The 20,081-nt window shown below is 38.6% G+C and overlaps 1 protein-coding gene across 1 annotated transcript in view; it reads left to right on the forward strand.

Moving 5' to 3' along the window:
• Positions 1-11,256, forward strand: part of MAN2A1 (mannosidase, alpha, class 2A, member 1) — a 162,313-nt gene extending 151,057 nt beyond the window's left edge. Inside the window, exons 21-22 of the mRNA XM_011998208.1 lie at positions 6,678-6,788; positions 8,484-11,256. Of these exons, the coding sequence (XP_011853598.1) occupies positions 6,678-6,788; positions 8,484-8,636 (264 nt within the window). The 3' untranslated portion in view covers positions 8,637-11,256. The remainder of the gene's footprint in view (positions 1-6,677; positions 6,789-8,483) is intronic.
• The last annotated feature ends 8,825 nt before the right edge of the window (positions 11,257-20,081 follow it).

Raw genomic sequence — 20,081 nt, forward strand, 5'->3', positions numbered from 1 at the left:
CTGTTGTGGGTATTGATTCAAAGAAAGCTGTACTTACCAAGTGTCCAGTGTAATTCCATGCTCATACTAAAAGAAAGACCAAAATAACTCAATGAATAAGTGCAGAAGCCAGACCTAAGCATTTTGGTTGGGTTCCTGTTTCTGTGAGCTAGAAGCTTCCAATGTGCAATAATGGGCTGTTCATTTGGAGAATGCAACTGATTTTTCCCCTTGAAATAATGTCAAAATAGACATAGGTTCCAAGCAAGACCTGAAGTCTGCATTGCCTTGTATTTAAGTAAGCATTTTCCTAATCACCAGAGTATTTCTTGAGACATGTGTTTGAAGGCCACTTTAGCATGATAAGGACACATATCTTCCTGCCTGACCAAATCCTACGGCACCGTGATAGAGATTGCCTTGCTTGGCCCTCCTCTGGGCCGCTGTCTAAAGGTTTCTCAGTTCTAAACCTCAGTTGGTTTTCTTGACTCCTGGGATAAGGGGTTATATATTCAAAGAACAGTGAGGGAGGCGAGTTGCAGGCTGCAGGTAATAACCCACTGAGGTGGTTCAGCAGTTTCAACTACTAGTCCTCAGATTCGCTGTGTCTGGATCACACAGGGGAGATTTTAAACATAGAGACTTTTACAAATTTCAAGATCTCTGAGATTCTGATTCTATAGGGCTGGGGAGGAGAGCCTAGGAATTCATAATTTTTAGAAATTTTTCTGATGAAATTGCTGAGTTATCTCCATTTCCTAAATTAGGAAAGTAAGAGTTAGAGCTAAGTTAAATGATAAAAATAAAATCACTCAGCCGCAAATGGCAGAATCAGACCTACAGCCAGGCCTCTGAATCTCAGTGCTGTGTGTGGCCTCAGAGGGTAGCATTTGACTTTTTTAGAATTACTACATTTGTTTGTAAAAGTCCAAGCTTTCCGGGAATCCTCTATATTAGTAGATGAGTTTACATTTTTGTATAGACATATCTTGCTTTTAGACAGACATATCTTGCTTTTCTGCTTTATATCAATTTTTGGAAATGATTATATGCCATATATTTGTATTCAGATGAAGAGGGGAACAAACATCTCTTGAAGCCCTGCCTCACAACATGCTGCATGGCCTCGCCCATTCCAGCCACTATCTACAAACTTACCCATTAGCCTTCCTATTCGGTTGACCCGTCTTTCAACTCTTTTCCTTGATCACCCCCTTTCCCTACACCATGAAGAGCTTGAGATACTACAAAGAAGCTTCTGTAAAGGTTTGAAACCTAGGAAACAGGAACACCACTCAAATATACTAAATGCAAAAGCCTTGTCATCAGGAAAGGACCATTATTTAAGAAGAAGGGAGATTGGGTAGAGAAGATGCTGGGAGTATCTCATGGGAGGACAGATCATGAGTCAGGCTTCTGAAGCTGGAGCTGCAGGTTCAGTCTGGAATAGAGGGACAAAGAGGAAGCTGGTTAAGCTCAGTTTCATGGAGCCATTCTACTTGGAGTCACTTTAGAAAAGTGATATGTAGTTCAACTCTTTTTTTTTCCTTTATTTTTAGATTATTTCCTTGACTTTTATATTTAGACGTATTTATTTTATATAAACATGATATATATATATCTCTTTTTATTCTCTATGTAATTTATTTTGATTTGTATTTAACTGTTTCTTGCAAATAGTTAACCATCATTTCAATATCAGCAGCACTTACTGAATAAGATTTTATCTCTCCACTTGTTCATTCTGCCTCTTCTTTTCTTATAAAAGGCAGTTTGAGGATTTTACTTTGTCTTTCTTATAAGAATTGATTGGTGCTTTATTGATCTCCTAGCTTCTGGAAAGGTGAGAATTGTGAGAAAAAAAAATTCCTTTGTTGTACATATCTAAGAACAGCCGTTTACCTTCCCTTTCTTTCTGTCATTTTATCTTGTTGATCAAAACAGGATAGCTATTATTGGACATTTTAATGAGCACCCTAAAAAATGAATTTCTGCTGGTTATTTCCTGTCTTTGGACTTATAATGAAGCATGTAATTTTCTAACCTTTCCAGCTGCTAGAATGCACTAGAGATGAGTGTTAGGTATTTTCAAAGAATCTGAGTGGGTTGGAGACATTTTCCCACCAGATGTGTAGCCGTACCTTAATCTATGTGCACCTTACTAACTCTGTGAGGGAGGTGGCGTCCCATGAGTCCTGGAGAATTTGGCCAAAGTTATGGTCCCTCTTTTCCCCATAAATGGTGGGTGCACACATAGTGTTTACTACAGTTTCCAAAAGTTTACTGTTTCTTTTGGTACGAGAGAAGAATGACATAACTCACATCTTAAGATCTTCGGTAGAGGACTATTCACCTGCTTTTTCCTTAGAAGAAACTGTCATATGTGTATAATTTCCAGAATGGCCTTAAATCCTATTTGAAGTGGGATAAATGGATAGGTGGATAGGTGGTAGGTGGAAGGAAATTACAATTTCCAAAGCTTGATTTCTGAATTGATATATTTTTTGATAAGTTACAGTTTTATCTCTGCTGGAACCATCAGTCAATACTCCCCTTTTTCAGCCATAAATTGGAGGGGTTATCTCCTTTAGTTTAGAGTATTTTGTTATTTTACATCAAAAATAATTTTTATCTTTTCTCTCCTGGCTAGGTATCTATGAGCACAAATTTGTAGCTAGTGCAAAGGTAGGAGAAGGAAGCTGTTAAAAGCTTAAATTTTGGAATCAGATGTCCTGGGTATGAGCGTGTCTGCTTCGCTTTCTAACCATGTGACTTAGAGCAAGTCACTTAACTCTCTGAGTCTCAGCCTCCTCCGTAGTGACATGGAGATGGTAATAATACTTACCTTAGAGATGTTCTGAGGATTGGAGATAATTTTAGTGTCAGTAAAGCGCTTAGAACAGTGTGTGGCACATAGTAAGCCCTATGAGTGCTTGACAAATAAAGGTTCTTACCTGTGATAGTTCAGTCATGAACAATGGCGATTATCACTAATAATGAGGTAAAAACATTGGCACTTCTTTATAAATTAGAGGTTGACATTTATTGCCAGAGTAAATCTTGATGTCATTTTGACTTATTCCTGATATTTTAGGTTGGTACAAAAGTAATTGCAGTTTTTGCTATTAAAAGTAATGGCAAAGCTACAATTACTTTTGTACCAACTTAATACTTTGTTACTAATTCCTCAGATATTTAAAAATAACATATCTAAAATTGTCTGTTTGCCAGTCATTGTGCCAAGTGCTTTACATGAACTTTAAAGCTCTCACAACAACACTAAGAAGGTAGACAGTATTTTCATCCTATCTTACAGAATAGGAAAGTAACTGACCTAGAGATACGACAGTTAACTCTCTAGGGCACACAGCCATTAAATGTGGTCCTGGGAGCACACACAGGTGTGTCTGAGTCCAGATGGCTTCTCAGAACCTTATACTGTCTTGCATGGGAACAAGAAGGGAGAGGGAGCACTGAAAATGTGAGGGAATACACTGTCTATTTTTCTTGTGTCCTCAGTAATAATAGGACACCTACAGAAGGATATCCCAACCACTGGCGGGAAAAGACTTAAGGGCTAATCCAGGATCACTTGTGGTCATTGCTGTTTGAGTATAAGAGAGAATGCTTTGTGATAGAGATTTTCCCGTATATTTACATATTTTAATACAAACTCATATACCATCTCAAATATTTCAAAGGTTGTTGTGAGATAAAATGAGTTAATTGATGAAAAGCATTCTGCACAGGGTATGGCACACAGCAAGTGCTCAACAGGTATTAGCAATGACTGATATTGTCACTGCAGTTGACCCTTAGTCCTCAGAGGGACTCTTCACATGTCCCGCTTAGCTTGCTGAATTTGTAGAGGTTTACTCAAAGTCACATAAATGGTTCATGGTAGAAAAAGTCATTGGTCTGATCCAGCTTTCTCTAAGCGCCACTTTATCTGATGGCTTCATTCTGCAAACCAAATCACCTTTCCCCATACTCCACCAAGTTGCTGGAAAAGCCTCAGAGGCCCAGCTTAGTCTGTTAGCTGAATGTTGGTTTTATCCCCTGAATTAAGTTTGCAATGGGTTTTCTCTGTGCAACTTTTGAATATGCCAGCCTTACTTCAGTAATCCAGCCTTGAAAGTGATCTGATCTGTTTTACAAAGATAGTTACCTACCACAGTGCTTGGCACAGTTTCAAAAATTGTAAATTTTCTTCCCCACATCCTCCCGTTTTATGGGGTCCAGATATTACTAATGCATTAATGAATGTAAAAGCAGTTCTTCCAAAATGTGTTTACTCTCCTAGAGCATACAGTGTAACTACTTAAAGGTATCTGTTTTCCTGCATGCATATTCAATTTAAATTCACAGTTTCCCTACTTTGAAAAACAGTTTTCTTGGAAATAAATGTCTAGACAGACTTTGAAACTGAAAAACTGCTGCTTTGCCTCAGGTATTTTTGCTTGAAAACTGATACTTTCATGAATATTTGATTTTTTAAAAACTTGGACAAAGATGATTGCTATTTCAGTTTGTTCTTACAAAAGTGATGTAATTTTAGTTTTGAGAGAAAGTATAACTTTTTCTATCAGTGAAAGATAATTTATATGACTTTTATCTCTATTTTTGTATTGTTGGTTTAAATTTCTTGTGGAATTCAAATGTAGAATTCCAAAGGTGTTTCCCTCCCAACTTTTTTTGTCCCCTTCTGTTGCTATAAAGGCCTTAGGAATTCATTATTCCAAGAGCAAATGTGTTGCAGGAATTGTAGCAATGCATGCTATCAAGTGATAAGTAAGGATGGACCCATGAGTTAAAAAAGCCAAATGCTTTAGGTTAATAGTGATATGTGCTTTTAAAAGAGCTTAATGAAGAGGGTTTCTAACCTGTTAATCTGAATACAGACTTTGTTATGATTTTGATATATGACTCTAGACATATAATTTAGGAGTTCCCTGAGTCTTTAGCTACAAAGTTGTAATGTCAATAAAGGAAATTTATGCTAAGGGCTTCCTGTGTGCCAGACACTTGACCAGATCTTCGTTAAGCTATTTCATTTCATTTCATCTTCATTTTATGGAAAAGGAAAACCTGGTTTTGTTGAAATCCACAGCTAGTAAGTTGCAGAGCAAGGATCCAAATCTCCAGGTGTCTGACTCCCCACTCAGGCTCTGAACCACTCTTACTACACAGCTCCTGCACTAGCGCATTCTGCCCTACACGGCAGCGTGAGGCTACTTACATAGTATTTTCAACAGGTTAATCCACACAGTGACTCCATGAAGCATTACCTCCATTTTGCAGGCAAAAAATAGATATTTAGGAAGAAGAAATTACTATTCTAAGGTTTCACAGTTGGCACATGATAGAGTCCTCTTTGTTTTTCTTTGGGAGATCTAATGATACCATAAATGAAGGATTTCCTATTTATTTTTATACTACATGGGGAGGGTGTTTTAAATGTATTGAAATGCATTAGAAATTTTTATTATGTGATTTAAAATTGCTGTGTGTATCTTGGTCTTGTGATGACTCAGAATTCCTTAAATGACTTTTCCTTCAAGCAAAATCTTAGCAGTACCACTATAAAATATCAGTGTGAGACATCATAACATAGGTTATTCCAGCCAAGACTCTGAGGTGAGGACAGCTTTAAACCATTCAGGCACATTAAAATCAAATCGGTGGTGGAGATTCTGGCAGCTATTCAGGAAAGATGTCTCTTTAGTACATTAAAAAATCTTATCCCCTGGTGAGGATGATCAAGAGTTTGGGCATATTCCTGTCTGTGACCAGAGAACAGAGGAAAGAATCAGTTTTATCACAGTGTCAGTGCTAAGCAGCACATGACTCTTTTTTTCAAAAACTGTATGTTTCTTAATTTTTCCAGGGATTTTAAATTCATTTATCTTATCATAAACACCTTCCAACTTTACGAAACATAAAATTTATTAAGATAATTGTATTTTATAATATTCAGAGGCCTGAACCATTCATGACATTGATACTTAAATGGATATGAGAAATTTTATTGTGAGAAAAGGTATACTGACCCTCTTAGCTGACTTGTCATGTGGATATTTTTATTTTTGCCTGCCCATCCACAATAGCTTCTGTAGTATCAATTTAAATGATACATCAAACTGATAAATGTGAGCTGGCCTACCAAGTGAAAGCATAACTAAATTTAAATAGCTCTAATATAAAAATAATGAATCAATACATCAAAGATTAAGAATGCAGTTAGCAAAAATTAGTGTTCAATAAAGACGCATGTGTGACTTCTAAGTTAGATGGTATATCATTCAGTGACCAGATAAGGACTAAGTTTAGGTGTAGTTTATTCAACTGACATGTGTGTTCAAAAAGTAAGATGAAAACAAAATGCTTTATTTGAAGAAACTTTGATAAAACAAATAATATATGGACATAAGGAAACCTAAGATTATAGGAGAAACCAAGGCATGAGGTTACCTAACAAGTAACCTTAGAACATAATCTCATCTGGCTCAGTACAGGTAGGAGAGGATGGTAGCAGGTGAATGGACAGTGAGCATGGACCTGAGGAGAAATGAATTTGCCTAACTTTCTTGCTAAATAAATGTGCTTTTGGATGCTGACATCAAGAGAGTGGTGTGTGAAGTACTGTAAATATTTGTTTTATTGTCTGCGCGGTGTGACTCCATTCTGCTCATTTGCAGGTGGGCAGTGGGCATTCCAATGAGGCAGCTTTAATCCTCCACAGAAAAGGATTTGATTGTCGGTTCTCTAGCAAAGGCACAGGGCTGTTTTGTTCTACTACTCAGGGAAAGGTAAGTTGAAAAGGTTATTTTTGCTTACTGTTAATGTGCTTTGAAATCTCTTTCTGCAAAGAATCTTGACAATAAGATCATATTTCATTGCCTCTTTACTGTCTCAGTTTCATCAGTCTGCAAATTAGTTTGAATCTCCCCATCTGAAAAATACACTTTCTCAAAACTTCAGCCTGCTTTCCTTGTCAACATCAAAAGGCATAGCTGGAGTTTATGCACATTTGAAGGCAATGCTCTTGTCATTTCCTCGGCCTTCTATTTCCAGCCTACAAAGTGCCTTGTTCCCAGTCCCCCAGTTTTCTCCTCCCCCGAACCATACATGCTTACATATCATTTAGTTCAGCACTGGTACACCTAAGTCCTACAGAGGCCAAGGCAAGTTTATAGTAACTGAAGCTTTATAGAGGTAGCCATAAAGAAGCAACTGGGAAAATTGAGACTGTAGGCTAGTAGGATAATCTACCCACAGCCCAGGAGGCAGCCGTACGTAGCACCAATCAGTTGTTTTCCCTTGGGAAATAAATGTAGGTCTTGGTCTTCTGATTAATGCAGATTTGCATATGAGTCAACACTGTGCAGGCCAAACAGATCCTCAGTCTGAACACAGCTTGCTGGCTGCCTATTTGTTATTTCTCTTCAAGTTGGTCTTTCTGGCAGTTCCATCAAGCCTGTCCTTGGAAGGAAACAAACCTCCAATCTCCTGCCTTTGTCACTGAAAGGGCCATGACTCAGAGAAGGCAGCTGGGCTGATTTAGGCACACAAGCAGGTCTGCCTCACCAGGCAGCTCAGCTGACCCAACTTTCCTCCAAAACCCCATAAATAATGCTGTAGACCAGACTCAAGTGATTCAGTTCCAATCCTACAAATTAGCATGTGTGGGGTCCAGAAAGAAAAGAAAAATGTGGTAGGAGCCCTAAACCTACTTAGATAGATTAGCTTCCACATTTCTTTTACCCTACCCTGCTTGGAGTTGATGCCAAGAAAGCACTGATATTTTTATTACTTTTTTATTATACTGTATTTGCACTCTATCTTATTGTTGATGATCTAAGTATACTTGGTTCTGAGCATTCTGACATTAAGGCCTTGAATCATAAGGGGGTTATATGATCCAGAGAGACAGATAACATGGCAGCAGTGAGGGAAACACTTTTCAAATGACCTGTCTACTGTATAGACTGGGACTCAATGACATATGATCCTTCCTTGTAGTGAGCCTGTGTGCTCTCTCTCAACTCTGTTGAAACAGCAAAAAGTGGTTGAGGACTACCATTGTTAGGGATAAGTATGGACTAAAAGAGAATAAGGATGTTTTTAAAGCTTCTTGGCCATTGGGTGTCCTTTCTTTTATTGAAAAAGCCCCTGTGCGTGATAAAATTCTCAAGCAATACAAAAAGGAATGCAGAATATGTTGCTCATGACCATTGCTGGTTTCCTGTTTCCTTCCAAGGATAGTCTATATGTTCAAGCATGTATATATGTATATTTAATTCACCCTTTTTTCCATAAAAGAGAACTTATATATGTATGTTTAATAACTTGTGTATGTATATTTACTCCACCCTTTTTTCCTCAAAAGAGAATTTCAACATACTGTTTTATTCCTTCTCATACTGATTTTCACAGAATATATAGTTGTGCTGCTAATCTTCAAAGTTGATCTAAATATGCAAATTTTATCATTTACTTTTCAGATGTTGGTACAGAAACTTTTTAACAAGTTTATTGTCGAAAGTCTCACACTTTCATCATTATCCTTGATGCATTCACCTCCCGGCACTCAGAATATAAGTGAGATCAACTTGAGTCCAATGGAAATCAGCACATACCGAATCCGGTTGAGGTGAACCTGACTTTCACATTTAGATTGAGAATCATTGGCTTTTATACCTTTCTTGGTTTGACGTGCAATAAAGAAGCACATTATTTTAGCTTCTGGCTACTGTGAGAAGATAAATTCTGTGATTCTGTGATTTTTTTTTTTCTTTTACCACAGTAAGAAAAAAAAAAAAAAGCCATGCTATCGGTCAAGTTTCTTTTTTTTTAAACTTCCTCCCATGAACTACCACCATCAGTATGAATTGATGCAACAAATGAAGGAATATTTAAAGACAGCCTCTCAACAGATTGTATCTCAGGTTAAATGCTAACTAATTATGTCTGTGTTGGGGGTTGTGAAGAGATTCTTACAATATCTGTGTGCTGATCCTTCATTAGTTTTACAAAAATACCTATTTGGCTGAAATGGAATAAAGTGTTTGTGGGTAAAAGCTAATGGCCAAAATGGTTGCAATCATTCATACTAGTTTGAAAAATTATGTGTTGAAATAAGTGGAAAAGTGCAATCTATCCACCCTTATGATTAACATAGTTGATTTTTATACCTTTTTCTGGTGTACCTCTTGACCTTTTCCTTCCCTTCCTACCCTTTCTAAGTATTTCCAGAAATACCTGATTTTGAATCATTCAACAGTAGAAAAAGAGGCATATTTTCATTACTTGACAATGTGGGATGGGTGCAATTTATTCCATCTTCACTAAAATAGAAGCAATTCCATAGGTACCATAAACCTATTTTAGGTACCACAAGGTGTCTTTTTACACAGCTCATTTGAATACAGGTGTTCTGAGAAGGGGTTTCTATTTTAAAATTACCATATCAAAATAAATGTGCCTTATTTTTTTATAAGTCTTGTTAAATCAGTGTCCATATTACTGTCTGGGGAAGGGGGAATGTTGCGGGATCGGGGAGAGGGGTGGGTACTTTCTATGACACATAAATTGTGTAATTTTTGCCTGACAATGCTGGCCACATTCTGATCTGTTTCATTAAATTTGTGGTGATGTTACTCTAAACATTTTGACTATTTGAATGTACTGAGATGTCGGAAAACAAAATAAGGAAGGAAAATATTGTTAATTAAAATATGCTGCTGCCAAGGAAACTGCAACTTGAAGCAAGGATTTTGTAAAATGCAAAATCCAGCTACTGTTTCCATTTCACAGTAGTTAACTATATTAAAGAGAGAATGCTTTAAAATTGATCTTGTTTTGAAACCCACTTTTATGTAGCTCATCATGGTTTATCTAACTAAGGAATATGTTTGTTCATTCAATTCTCAACTTTTGTATGTGCTAACCTTAATGAAGTTCTGAGCCCATGTGCCATTACAGTGCTTTTAATAAAATTTATTTGGGATTATTGTTTCCTTAACATTAAAATAATAGCAACATTTAGACTATTCAGTTTTAGCATAGAAAGGAGTCTTTGAGTATATACAGTTTTGAAAATTCTCTTTGAGATAATCGATTTCGTATTCTGTGGCTTTCAACCTCCATTTACCTTTTGTCTTTCCAACATCTTTATAGAGAAATAAAAACCCAGTTTCTCTTTCACCATATAGTTTGATGATCATCTGGATTTTGACTCAAGATGCAGCTCCCAAGATTATTGTTACGTTAAATTCATAAACTCATTTGCCTTTAATAATTAAGGAAACAATACCAGTGTTGATAAAGATATTACAAGGGGTAACTTCATGCAATAAACATGTACTGTAAGTTTTCTTCCACATTTTTTGGGAAAAAACTAAAAAAAGAAGAAGGACTTCCTTTTTGTGGACATCTACAGATGTTAGGGTTGCCAGAAGCAAACCCCAGGAATGAGATCAGTATTTTCATTGCATCTTAAATGTAAAACCTTCCTGTGGGAGTTCAGTGTGTTCTGTGGTTAAGTGGGTGTGCTTAATCATTCTGGAAATTCTGATCAGATGAAATTAAAAAAAAAAAAATCTTGATGCAATAACAGTGATTTTGCCACTTCTGGTTGTTTGAGATGGATCTGTCCCATGTTAGTCTGGGGTTTTATTCAGCTTGTGTTGCTACCAGCAGTTCACAGGTAAAGCAGAAATTCTCTTTAACCAGCAAGTTTCTGCTTTTTAAAGTTACTTTTAGAATAAATCATCAGGAAAATGAAGAGAGGATGCTTTTGCTTTGGGTTGTGGTCAAAAACTGATTAAATAATGTAATGTCTCTGGCACACACTAAAAACCATACACTTCAGTTGTGATCTCAGTGGCATATTTATTTGGTTAGGTTTCATTACATTTATTATTACAGATGTTCAATTGACCAAATAGTTCAGTGTTTTCTTTCCTTTTTTTGGAAATTTTGAGTTTGTGACTGCAGTGTTCAAGAACTCAGCATCCTTATTTTCTACAAATACTGATTAAAATAAAATGCTGTAAAATGCGTTGTAAAACATTATCATGATCTTCCCATACCTTTGTTGTACTTGTGCCGAAATGTTTTTATATTCCTTTGTCTGGAAGAAAATGTTTGCCTTCATTTTGATCATTTTGTTCACCTTGGAATCAACAGGTTTTGATATTTTTCTCTTGGAAGATTTTATATCTTTTTGGGAATATGTAATATAAGATCTCTAATAAAAGATAATCTTATCATGTACATGGCCCTCTAGAGTAGTTCTTAATCCTATTTTGTAAACATGGTTTAAAAGACAGTGAAAGGGTAGGGGGAGTAGTGAGGGTCTGTTCTTTGTTCCTTCATCATGGATTGCTTTTTTTTTTTTGACACAGAGTCTTTGCTGTCACCCTGCAGTGATGCAATCTCAGGTCACTGCAACCTCTGCCTCCTGCATTCAAGCAATTCTCTGTGTCAGCCTCCCAAGTGGCTGGGATTACAGGCACCCACCACCACTCCTGGCTAATTTTTGTATTTTTGGTAGAGACAGGGCTTCACCATCTTGACCAGGCTGGTCTTGAACTCCTGACCTCGTGATCCACCCACCTCGGCCTCCCAAAGTGCTGGGATTACAGGTGTGAGCCACCACACCTGGCCTGGATTGCTCTTTCTTTAGTCCAGTTGTAGTTAGAAAATGTAGAGAGAAGATTGTAGATGAGTGGTGTCGAGTGTTACATCTGGGTTTGGAGGCACCTTTCAGGTTGAAGTCTAGGGACCTTCCTAGCACCTGTGCCCCATGGGGCCTTCTGAGCCCATTAGGAGGTAGGTAGATTGTGGTCAGATTCCATATATAAGCAGGACAAAGTTGTGGAGGGGAGTAAGCTCAGACATGAAGCTAAGAAGGTCCATGTGAGTTGATCTAGAAGGGAGGGTGGGTTGAAAGAGTCAGATCTGGAGTCATCCTCCAGCCTGCTGGCCCAGACTACTACACAACTTCAATAGATTTAGAGGAGTCCCCTCAAAGCTGGGAGGCAGACACAGATGGAGAATATTCTGGGAGGTACACATGGGTTAGCCAGGTAAACAGTACATGTTAACTAGGAAATCTGCACTTGGTTTGGATAACTTGTGCCATTAAGAAATAATCCACTTCAGGCCAGGTGTGGTGCCTCACACTTGTCATCCCAGGATTTTGGGAGACAGGCTTGTGGATCACTTGAGACCAGGAGTTTGAGACCAGCCTGGCCAACATGGTGAAACCCCATCTCTACTAAACGTACAAAAATTAGCTGGGCATGGTGGTGGGCACCTGTAATCCCAGCTACTTGGGAGGCAGAGGTAGGAGAATTGCTTGAACCCGGAACACGGAGGTTTCAGTGAGCTGGGACTGCTCCACTGCACTTCACCTTGGGCAATAAGAGTGAAATCTGTCTCAAAAAAAATAATAATCCAGTTATGTACACACAGGAGTGTTAACAATCTGTAGAAGTTAATAAAAATAGATGTCATTGAGAAATAGAGACAAGTCTTTGGCTCCATAAAATTAGATCATTAACATGTTAAAATAGTTTGAATATTAAAATTGGTAAAGAAAACTTTAGGTGAGCATATGTTCACAATGCCTTTTACAAACCTTTGAATCAGACTAACAAAGGGCAGTTATGATGTTGAAAAGTTGGATCACAGGGGAGCTGGAAGAATTAGCAAGTACTTGGTTACTACCACATATCAAAGCAGAAAACAAACGTCTTGAGAGGTTGTAAAGGGCGAGATTTCTCCACTACACAGTAGATGAAGCAAAAATAGGAAATTGTAACTGTCCAGTAACTAGTGTTCAAGGTAGATAGCACTCCAAACACAGCTATTGCCAGGTAAGAGATGCCATCTAAGCTCTGTCTGGATCTCTTGGTTTTTCTTTCCCCTGAGTTGTCCTCATTCTTGGGCAAGGTCTGCTCATTGAATGGCAGAATGGCTGCCAGCAGGTCCAGACTGGCATCCAGACAGCTCAGAGATTTCAGTGGAAAGGGTACTTTTATCTACACTTTTATCTAATTTTTTCAGCAAATGTCCTGGCATTAATGTCACTGGCTCTCATCTGGCTCATGTGCTAATGATTATGGCTAGGAGTCTAGACTTAGGTTCAACTGAATCACATGGAGAAATGGGTGAGAAGTAGTGCCTCATCCCCAACCCAAAGAAAATAGAGTTCTACAACCAGAGAAACAGGAGCTGGATGCTCAGATACTTTGGATACTAGGCAGGCAAAATACAGTAGAAATACATTGCAGAGGAAAACCAAATGGAGATTGCAGATTTAAAGGAAGCTGAAAGCAACAGCCAGTTTGAGTTTCAGGAAAGGTCCCATAGAAGAAGTGGACTTGAGATAATTAATTCTTAGATGAATTCGATTTTAGCAGGTAAAGACAGTATGTGTCCTCTGTTAAAAAAAAAAAAAAAAAATGGGGTGGAGAAGACTTGATAACAGCAAATCCTAAAGAACTAGAAGTAGTATCTTCTGTCTGAAGCAGTGCCAGCCTATAAAGCTTTCTTTCGTTATGGAAATGTTTATACTTGCGCTGTCCAGTGTGGTAGCTACTAGCCTCTTTTAGCTCTTAAATATTTGCAAGTCTGATAAGTACAACTAAGGAACTGAGTATCTTATTAAATGTAAATAGCAACACGTGGCTACTGTGTCTGGCGTGCATAGTTAAGTATAAGATATCAGCAGAAAGTACAACTGAAAATACAAGTTAAGGCCACATTTTGCTAGAATCCTGGTATGGTCCTCATCCCAGAAGCACTGACATTACCTGAAACATGTTGGAAATGAAGATACACAAGTCCCACCCCGGACCTACTGAATTGGAATCTGCATTTTAACAAGATCCTCCAAGAATTCACGTGCTCATTAAAGCTGGCCTAGCACATTTTTCAAGAAGTCAGGTCTCTGTCTTGTCAAACTTTTCTAAGTAACTCTTAAGTCCCACCCTTACAATCTCTACTGCCTGAAAACATCCCATAAAATCTGTGCACTTGTCCTAACACTAACCAATTACAAGCTATTTCCGGCCCTGCCCACTTCTAAAAAGTGACATTCAAAAATCTTCCTTGTTAAAAATCTTCTGTTCTCTTGGAAAAACACAGATGCATATTAACTTGGATTAACATAGAAACTTTTGCCATGGCCTAAAAACCCTACCTAGCCTGGTCCCTGCCCCTCCACGTATATGAACTTTATTGTGTGTGTTGCTTAACATTTTTTTTCATGACCCAAGCCAGTCTTGCCTTCTACCACTCTCCCTCTTAGTGACAGTTATCCAGGATTTTCTGGGTCTCTAGCTCGCCAAGATCATTCCTCTTAAGGGCCTTGCACTTCCCTCTGCGTCCAAGGCTCTGCTCTCAGACCTCCCTATGGCAGGCCTCCTCCTGTCCTTCTCATCTTAGTTCAGTTGTCATCTTAAGGCCCTCTTCTCTTGGCCAGCCACTTTATCAATAGAGTCCTACCTCCACTCCTTCACTGAGTTATCTCCTTTTTCTTACAGCAGAGCCAAACCTGAAATTTTGTTGGTTTGACTTCCCCATTAGAATGTAAGCTCCTCTAAGGGCAAGAACTGCAGCTGCCTTGCATTGTATCCCCATGCTCGGAACAGCAGGGGTTCTATAAATATTTGTTCAATAAATGAATAATGATTACCACCTGTAAATGTAAAGAAACAAGAATTATAATTTCAGAATAAAAGGCTGCAAAATCCCTTACATCTAATTGTTTGTTCATGTTATTTCCCTGCTCAAGACTCTCAGGGAATTCCCATGGCCAGTAAAGAATATGAATTTTCAAGCTGCATTCCTAATCCCTTCAAAGGATATGACCTTGTGGAATATACCATATAGGCTATTAACCAAAAGCTGTCCCTTCACCTTCTTCTTCCTAACAAAACTCTGATTTTATTCAAGTATCAGGTAGCCATGGGTCTCAGAGGGTGAATCATGGTTGGTCTAAATCGATCATGATAATTTCCGTCTCCAGGCTGGATTATCGATTTAGGAATTGACGTGTGATACAATTCTGGCCAATCCAATGACTTACGATGGAAATTAGTTGGGAGTTTCTGTGACAGGCCTCTTTCCTCCCTCTTAAAAAGGGGAGAGCATCTTACTCTCACAAGACCGTGTTCAAAGACAGCACTGGGTAAGTGTTGATGCTGGAGCTGCTGCAGCCATTTTGTAACCCTGCAGGGAAAGCCTGAGGACAGAAGTCAACTGGGTAAGTAGAGCCTTGGTCCCTGATGATGCTGAGCTGGTGGATGAACCAATTCCAATTTTCTCGTTATATGAAGTAATAACTCACTTGAGTATTTGGAGTTTAGTGTTACATGACAAAGAGCTAAAAGCATTGAAACCACTGCTCTTGGGTGTCACCACTGCCCCAGTACCATGCTCTTACTTATGTAGATGCTTTGCCGAATGGGTACATGTGGACTTGAGTGACTAAGTCCACTCAAGGGGACCTGATAGCAGAGTCAGTCCCTTGGAACATGGTCTCTTTGTCTCTCCTCCCCTCACCACCTCACACATTTTGCTCAAAAATTTTAATAAACTGCACTTTATTACATTGCAATATCTTTTTTCAAACATAAGGTGTGTAGACAGGTTTTTAAAAATGCAAAGTGAATTAAGCATGTGGGTTATCTGAGTTATCTCCTTTTTCTTACAGCAGAGCCAAACCTGAAATTTTGTTGGTTTGACTTCCCCATTAGAATGTAAGCTCCTCTGAGGGCAAGAACTGCCTGAAGGGAAATGCCTGAAGATTTTGGAGTTCCTTTAGCATCTGCTCAGAGAGTGTTTTAATTCAGATGTGGAATTGGGGCTGGCTCCTGTGTGGCAAGATGACCCTTCTAAATGTCAACCAAAAACTGGAGGTAGAGGGGAAGAATAAGTAAAAGGGGCTGGGGTGGAAGCGATGAGTCAGTGGCAGCTAGCTTCTTTGAAGTATGTCAAGTAACTCTTTTAAGTACTTTGAGACTTTTTCAAACATCACTGAGAAGCTGTCTGAATTTCTAAATCTACAAAGGAGGGAAATTGGAACACTGCTATTTAAAAAGGTCTTTTTTTTTTTTTTCAAATTTATTGTTTAGATTCACTTTGTAAAAGGGCCTATTTTATGGGCTTTACATGTAGACTTGAGTTCTTGGCTCCCATATTTTGAAATTCACAGTTTAGCCTTAGGACTCATTTTCTGGTCCCAGAGCTAAATGACAATGCTAGCAGGCAAGATGTACCTATGAAGTCTGGATGTGTGAAATACCGGTAAAATAAAATGGAACCCTCACTGGTTGGCTTTCAAAGCTTGATCTGAAGTTGGAGTAGGTCTTGATTTGGTCTGAAACTCCCTCCTGGAACTGGAGACTCAGAGCCTTTGCATTTCCTGGGATGGATTTTTCAGTCATATGCAGGACTGAAATAATTTCGGACTGGCTATATGGAAGTAAGTGTTCCAGAAAAACCATTTGAGTCTTTCATTTACGTATTCATCTTCCTAAATGAATTTTCTAAGTGCAGTTAGTAAGATTATTTTGAAGTCAAAATATACTTTCTTAAGTAAAATCTATAAACTCATCCTCACTGAATTTGTGGGGTACCTTTAAGAGGAGCCTGAAGGCAATCAGTTTTCACTTTTGCATTGTGCCATCAATAAACATTAACTGAATTTATCATTTGGGCAGGGCAGCTGTGCCAGGCTCTGAAAGAGGGGGATTCCAATAATCCTGCCCTCCTATTAGTAAGGGAGATAAGTCCCAATGCAGTTAAGGTGCCAAAAGATGAGAGCAAGAGGGTCACATTAGTGGCACAAATGACAGATGCTCTGGGAGTACAGAGGAAGGAGACTTTCCTTCCATCTGGAATGATGAGGAGGGAAGGCAAGGGGGTAGGAGAATTAGAACTGAGCGTGAAGAATAAGTGTGTCACCAACTGGGTGTGTGAGAGGAGGGTGACTTGAAACCAACAGCACGAAGGCAAGAAATCTCATTTCTTGTAGAAGTTCCATGGAGGGAAATTATTGGAAGTTTGGCTGGAAATGTTTTTGATTAAAGACTCCGCAGTCTGCATGTAGAGCTTGGATTCTACTCTACAGAAGAAAATGGGGGAGTGGCAGTGTGCCCATTAACATTGGTCTGGAAACATGTAAGCATATGAAAGGAAAAAAGCAGTTCATAGTTTTCAGGAAAACTTAATATAACCACACAATTACAAATAATTGTGAAGGAAAGGGCACATATATCTCTGAATTTGTGATTTTTTTTCCTTGCAGCCCCATGATACTTAAGGAAATGATGAAATATAAATTTCTTATGTATGAGCCTGTTGGCCCCAGAACTCTATAGTGATACAATGGAACCTTCTCAGTGAAAGAGTAGAATCTAATCTAAGTGTGGGCAGAACATTTTTCAGAGTATTAAGTAACTAGCCCCTTTCATTAGTCCACAGCCAATCTACTTCAGAGCCGTCTCTAGGGTTTAATTTGTTAACCATAAACTCAGGAATATTTGTCACCCAGATAAGAGGTTAAAGAATTAATGAGACACATTATTAAAATACTTTTAGCTTTAAAGAGTTCTATTATTTTAAGGTTTAGTAGAAACTTGTCGTCATGCAATCTCTTGGGCCTGTGTCATTGAAGTGTAATAATGATGAGGTTTTGCAATTAAGTGAAAACTACCCGAAGTGGAAGAGTAGGCCACCTTATCCTGAAACCACCCTGTCTCCACCATGGGTAATGAGTGGGGTTTCTATGAAGTTGTAGAAACATAAGCACATAGGCACATAAGCACATGCCTTAGTTAGTTCTTGTAGCTTTGACAAGTAAAGGAAACATGAAGCTCTTTGGAATACAAAATTTCAAATTACAGGGGAACACAAGGGGCAGAGTGGCACGAGAAATAATGGCTGGCCTTTGAAACTGTGCACCTGGCTTCATTAAAATCTCTAGAAATAAATAGTGAAAATGAAAACTGTTCTAAGTTTAAAAGAAAACTATCTATTTGAGCACCTGGTTTCAAGGAGCCAGGCAGGAGGCTATAGGAATTCAGAATTTGCCAGGGTTCCAAATAGAAGGCAAACTGTCTGTCTCAGGCTTGCAGAGCCCTGGGAGCATGAAGTCTGATGTTGCCATCTGTGTGATTGTGACAGTCGCCTACCTGATGAAGTTTGTAAAGCATTAGCGGGTGGCTCATGGCAGTGGGTAAATCTTGACTTGTCTGGGGGCGGGAGAAAAAGAAAGGATTGCTAAATGGTGATACCTTTGTTTCTCATCCTTTTTCAGAAGGCACAGTCAGAAATTAAATAATGATGATAATAATGATAACAGCTAACATTTTTTGTGTCATGTGCCAGGTAGGTACTATAAGACAGTTAGCATACCTTCTGTCATTTAATCCTCACAGCCACCCTATAAAGTATATGCTATTGTTATACCCATTTTACAGAACAGGAAAATGAAGGCTGATGAAAAACTTCTGTCTATCTGGGAGTCTGCATACTATAGTCCACAAGCCAAAGCTAGCCCGCTGCCAGTTTTTGTAAATAAAGTTTTATTGGAACACAGTGATACCATTTGTTTACGTATTTTCTGTGGCTGCCTTATGGCTGCAAAGGCAGAGTTGAGTAGTTTTAACAGAGACTGTGTGGCCTGCAAAGCTGAACATATTTACTAATGTTCCTTTACAGAAAAGAGTCGCTGCCGTCTTGTCTCTCTGTAGATGTTGAGTTCTTAACACTATCCTTCCACTTCAGATGGAAGTCCTAAAGTTGTCATTTCAGGGAGTATTTTTATTACAAAAGAGAATGAAATGATGCAACAGTAATGGAGAGAACACCAGATTGGGATCTGGCAACCTGGATTTCAGTCTCAAATTCTGCAAAAGTAGCTGTGGGACCTTGGAGGAGTCACTACACCTCCTAGGAACTCTTTTTCCTGGTCTACTGATTAAAGCTACACTGCCAACTTTCCAAATTAGAAGGTTTCCTAAACACTTTTTCTGGTTGCAAAAAACTATTTTAGCAGATGAAATAAAATGCATTTTAAGTGATTCTCTATGGCAATGCTTGCAGCTCTTTCCAATAACCTTTTGAAGTCCGACTTCTCCATGTTGTGGTTATGGCACCTTTGGGTAGATAGATATTTGGGGATGGGAACAAAATGATCTGTTTAATGCAAAACTTATTTTGGTTTTGTTTTGGTTTTGTAAATGCCAGGGTTTCCTTTCCCAGAAACAACATAAGCCTGAAAAAAAAATGTACCTGAAACTTTATCTGGAGTGGTTAAAGCCCAAATTTTAAGAGTAATCTGAAAAATCTTGAAAGGATTACATGAAAACAGCTGAGTTTTGACCTGGGAACCAGCAACCACAGCTCATAAATGCCTTCGGCTTCAGATCAGTGTGGGAACCTGCAGAAGAGGAGGTTCTCTTCAATTGAAGTACTAAGAGGAGAAATGTCTTTAGATCTCAAGAAATCTTAGTTTTTGCTATCTGTGGTTAAAAATCAGTCCTGGTGTAGCTTTGCCCTGAAAGATTAAGGGAAAGGACTGCTTATGAAAATATAATGACTGCTTTGTAAGAAGTGCTTGAGCAATGAGTTTCACATAGGGTGGATTTGATAAGGTGTCTGCTTACGGGAACTTCACCTTGTTCCACAATGCATCGTGGTGGTTTGAAGCAGGAAGCATGTGTAATTTGGTGATGCTGTCTTGACTCTTCAATTTAGAGTATGAAGATTTGGAGTGGGAGCAGAGAGGAAGTAATTAAATGTATATCCTTTTAAAATGCAACCTCAGTCAAGTTTGAATCTGACAGAAGTTATGTGTATATTTTAGGAACAGCAAAATGTCAGAACTTCAAGCCCATCATTTGAGAGTGAGCTCCCATTTGGCTAATTTCAGCTGTGTCCTATTGAGACTCAAGTTGGCAAAGCACTGCAAGCACAGAGCCCGTTTACATTTACTTCCTCTGAAGATATGGGGCACAGGTAGCGACATGAGTGGTGGCTCCTGAAAAGATATCTCCATGCCCTAATCCATTGAATCTGTGAAT

The sequence above is a fragment of the Mandrillus leucophaeus genome, unplaced genomic scaffold (assembly GCF_000951045.1).
Source record: "Mandrillus leucophaeus isolate KB7577 unplaced genomic scaffold, Mleu.le_1.0 Scaffold560, whole genome shotgun sequence".
Classification (NCBI taxonomy): domain Eukaryota; kingdom Metazoa; phylum Chordata; class Mammalia; order Primates; family Cercopithecidae; genus Mandrillus; species Mandrillus leucophaeus.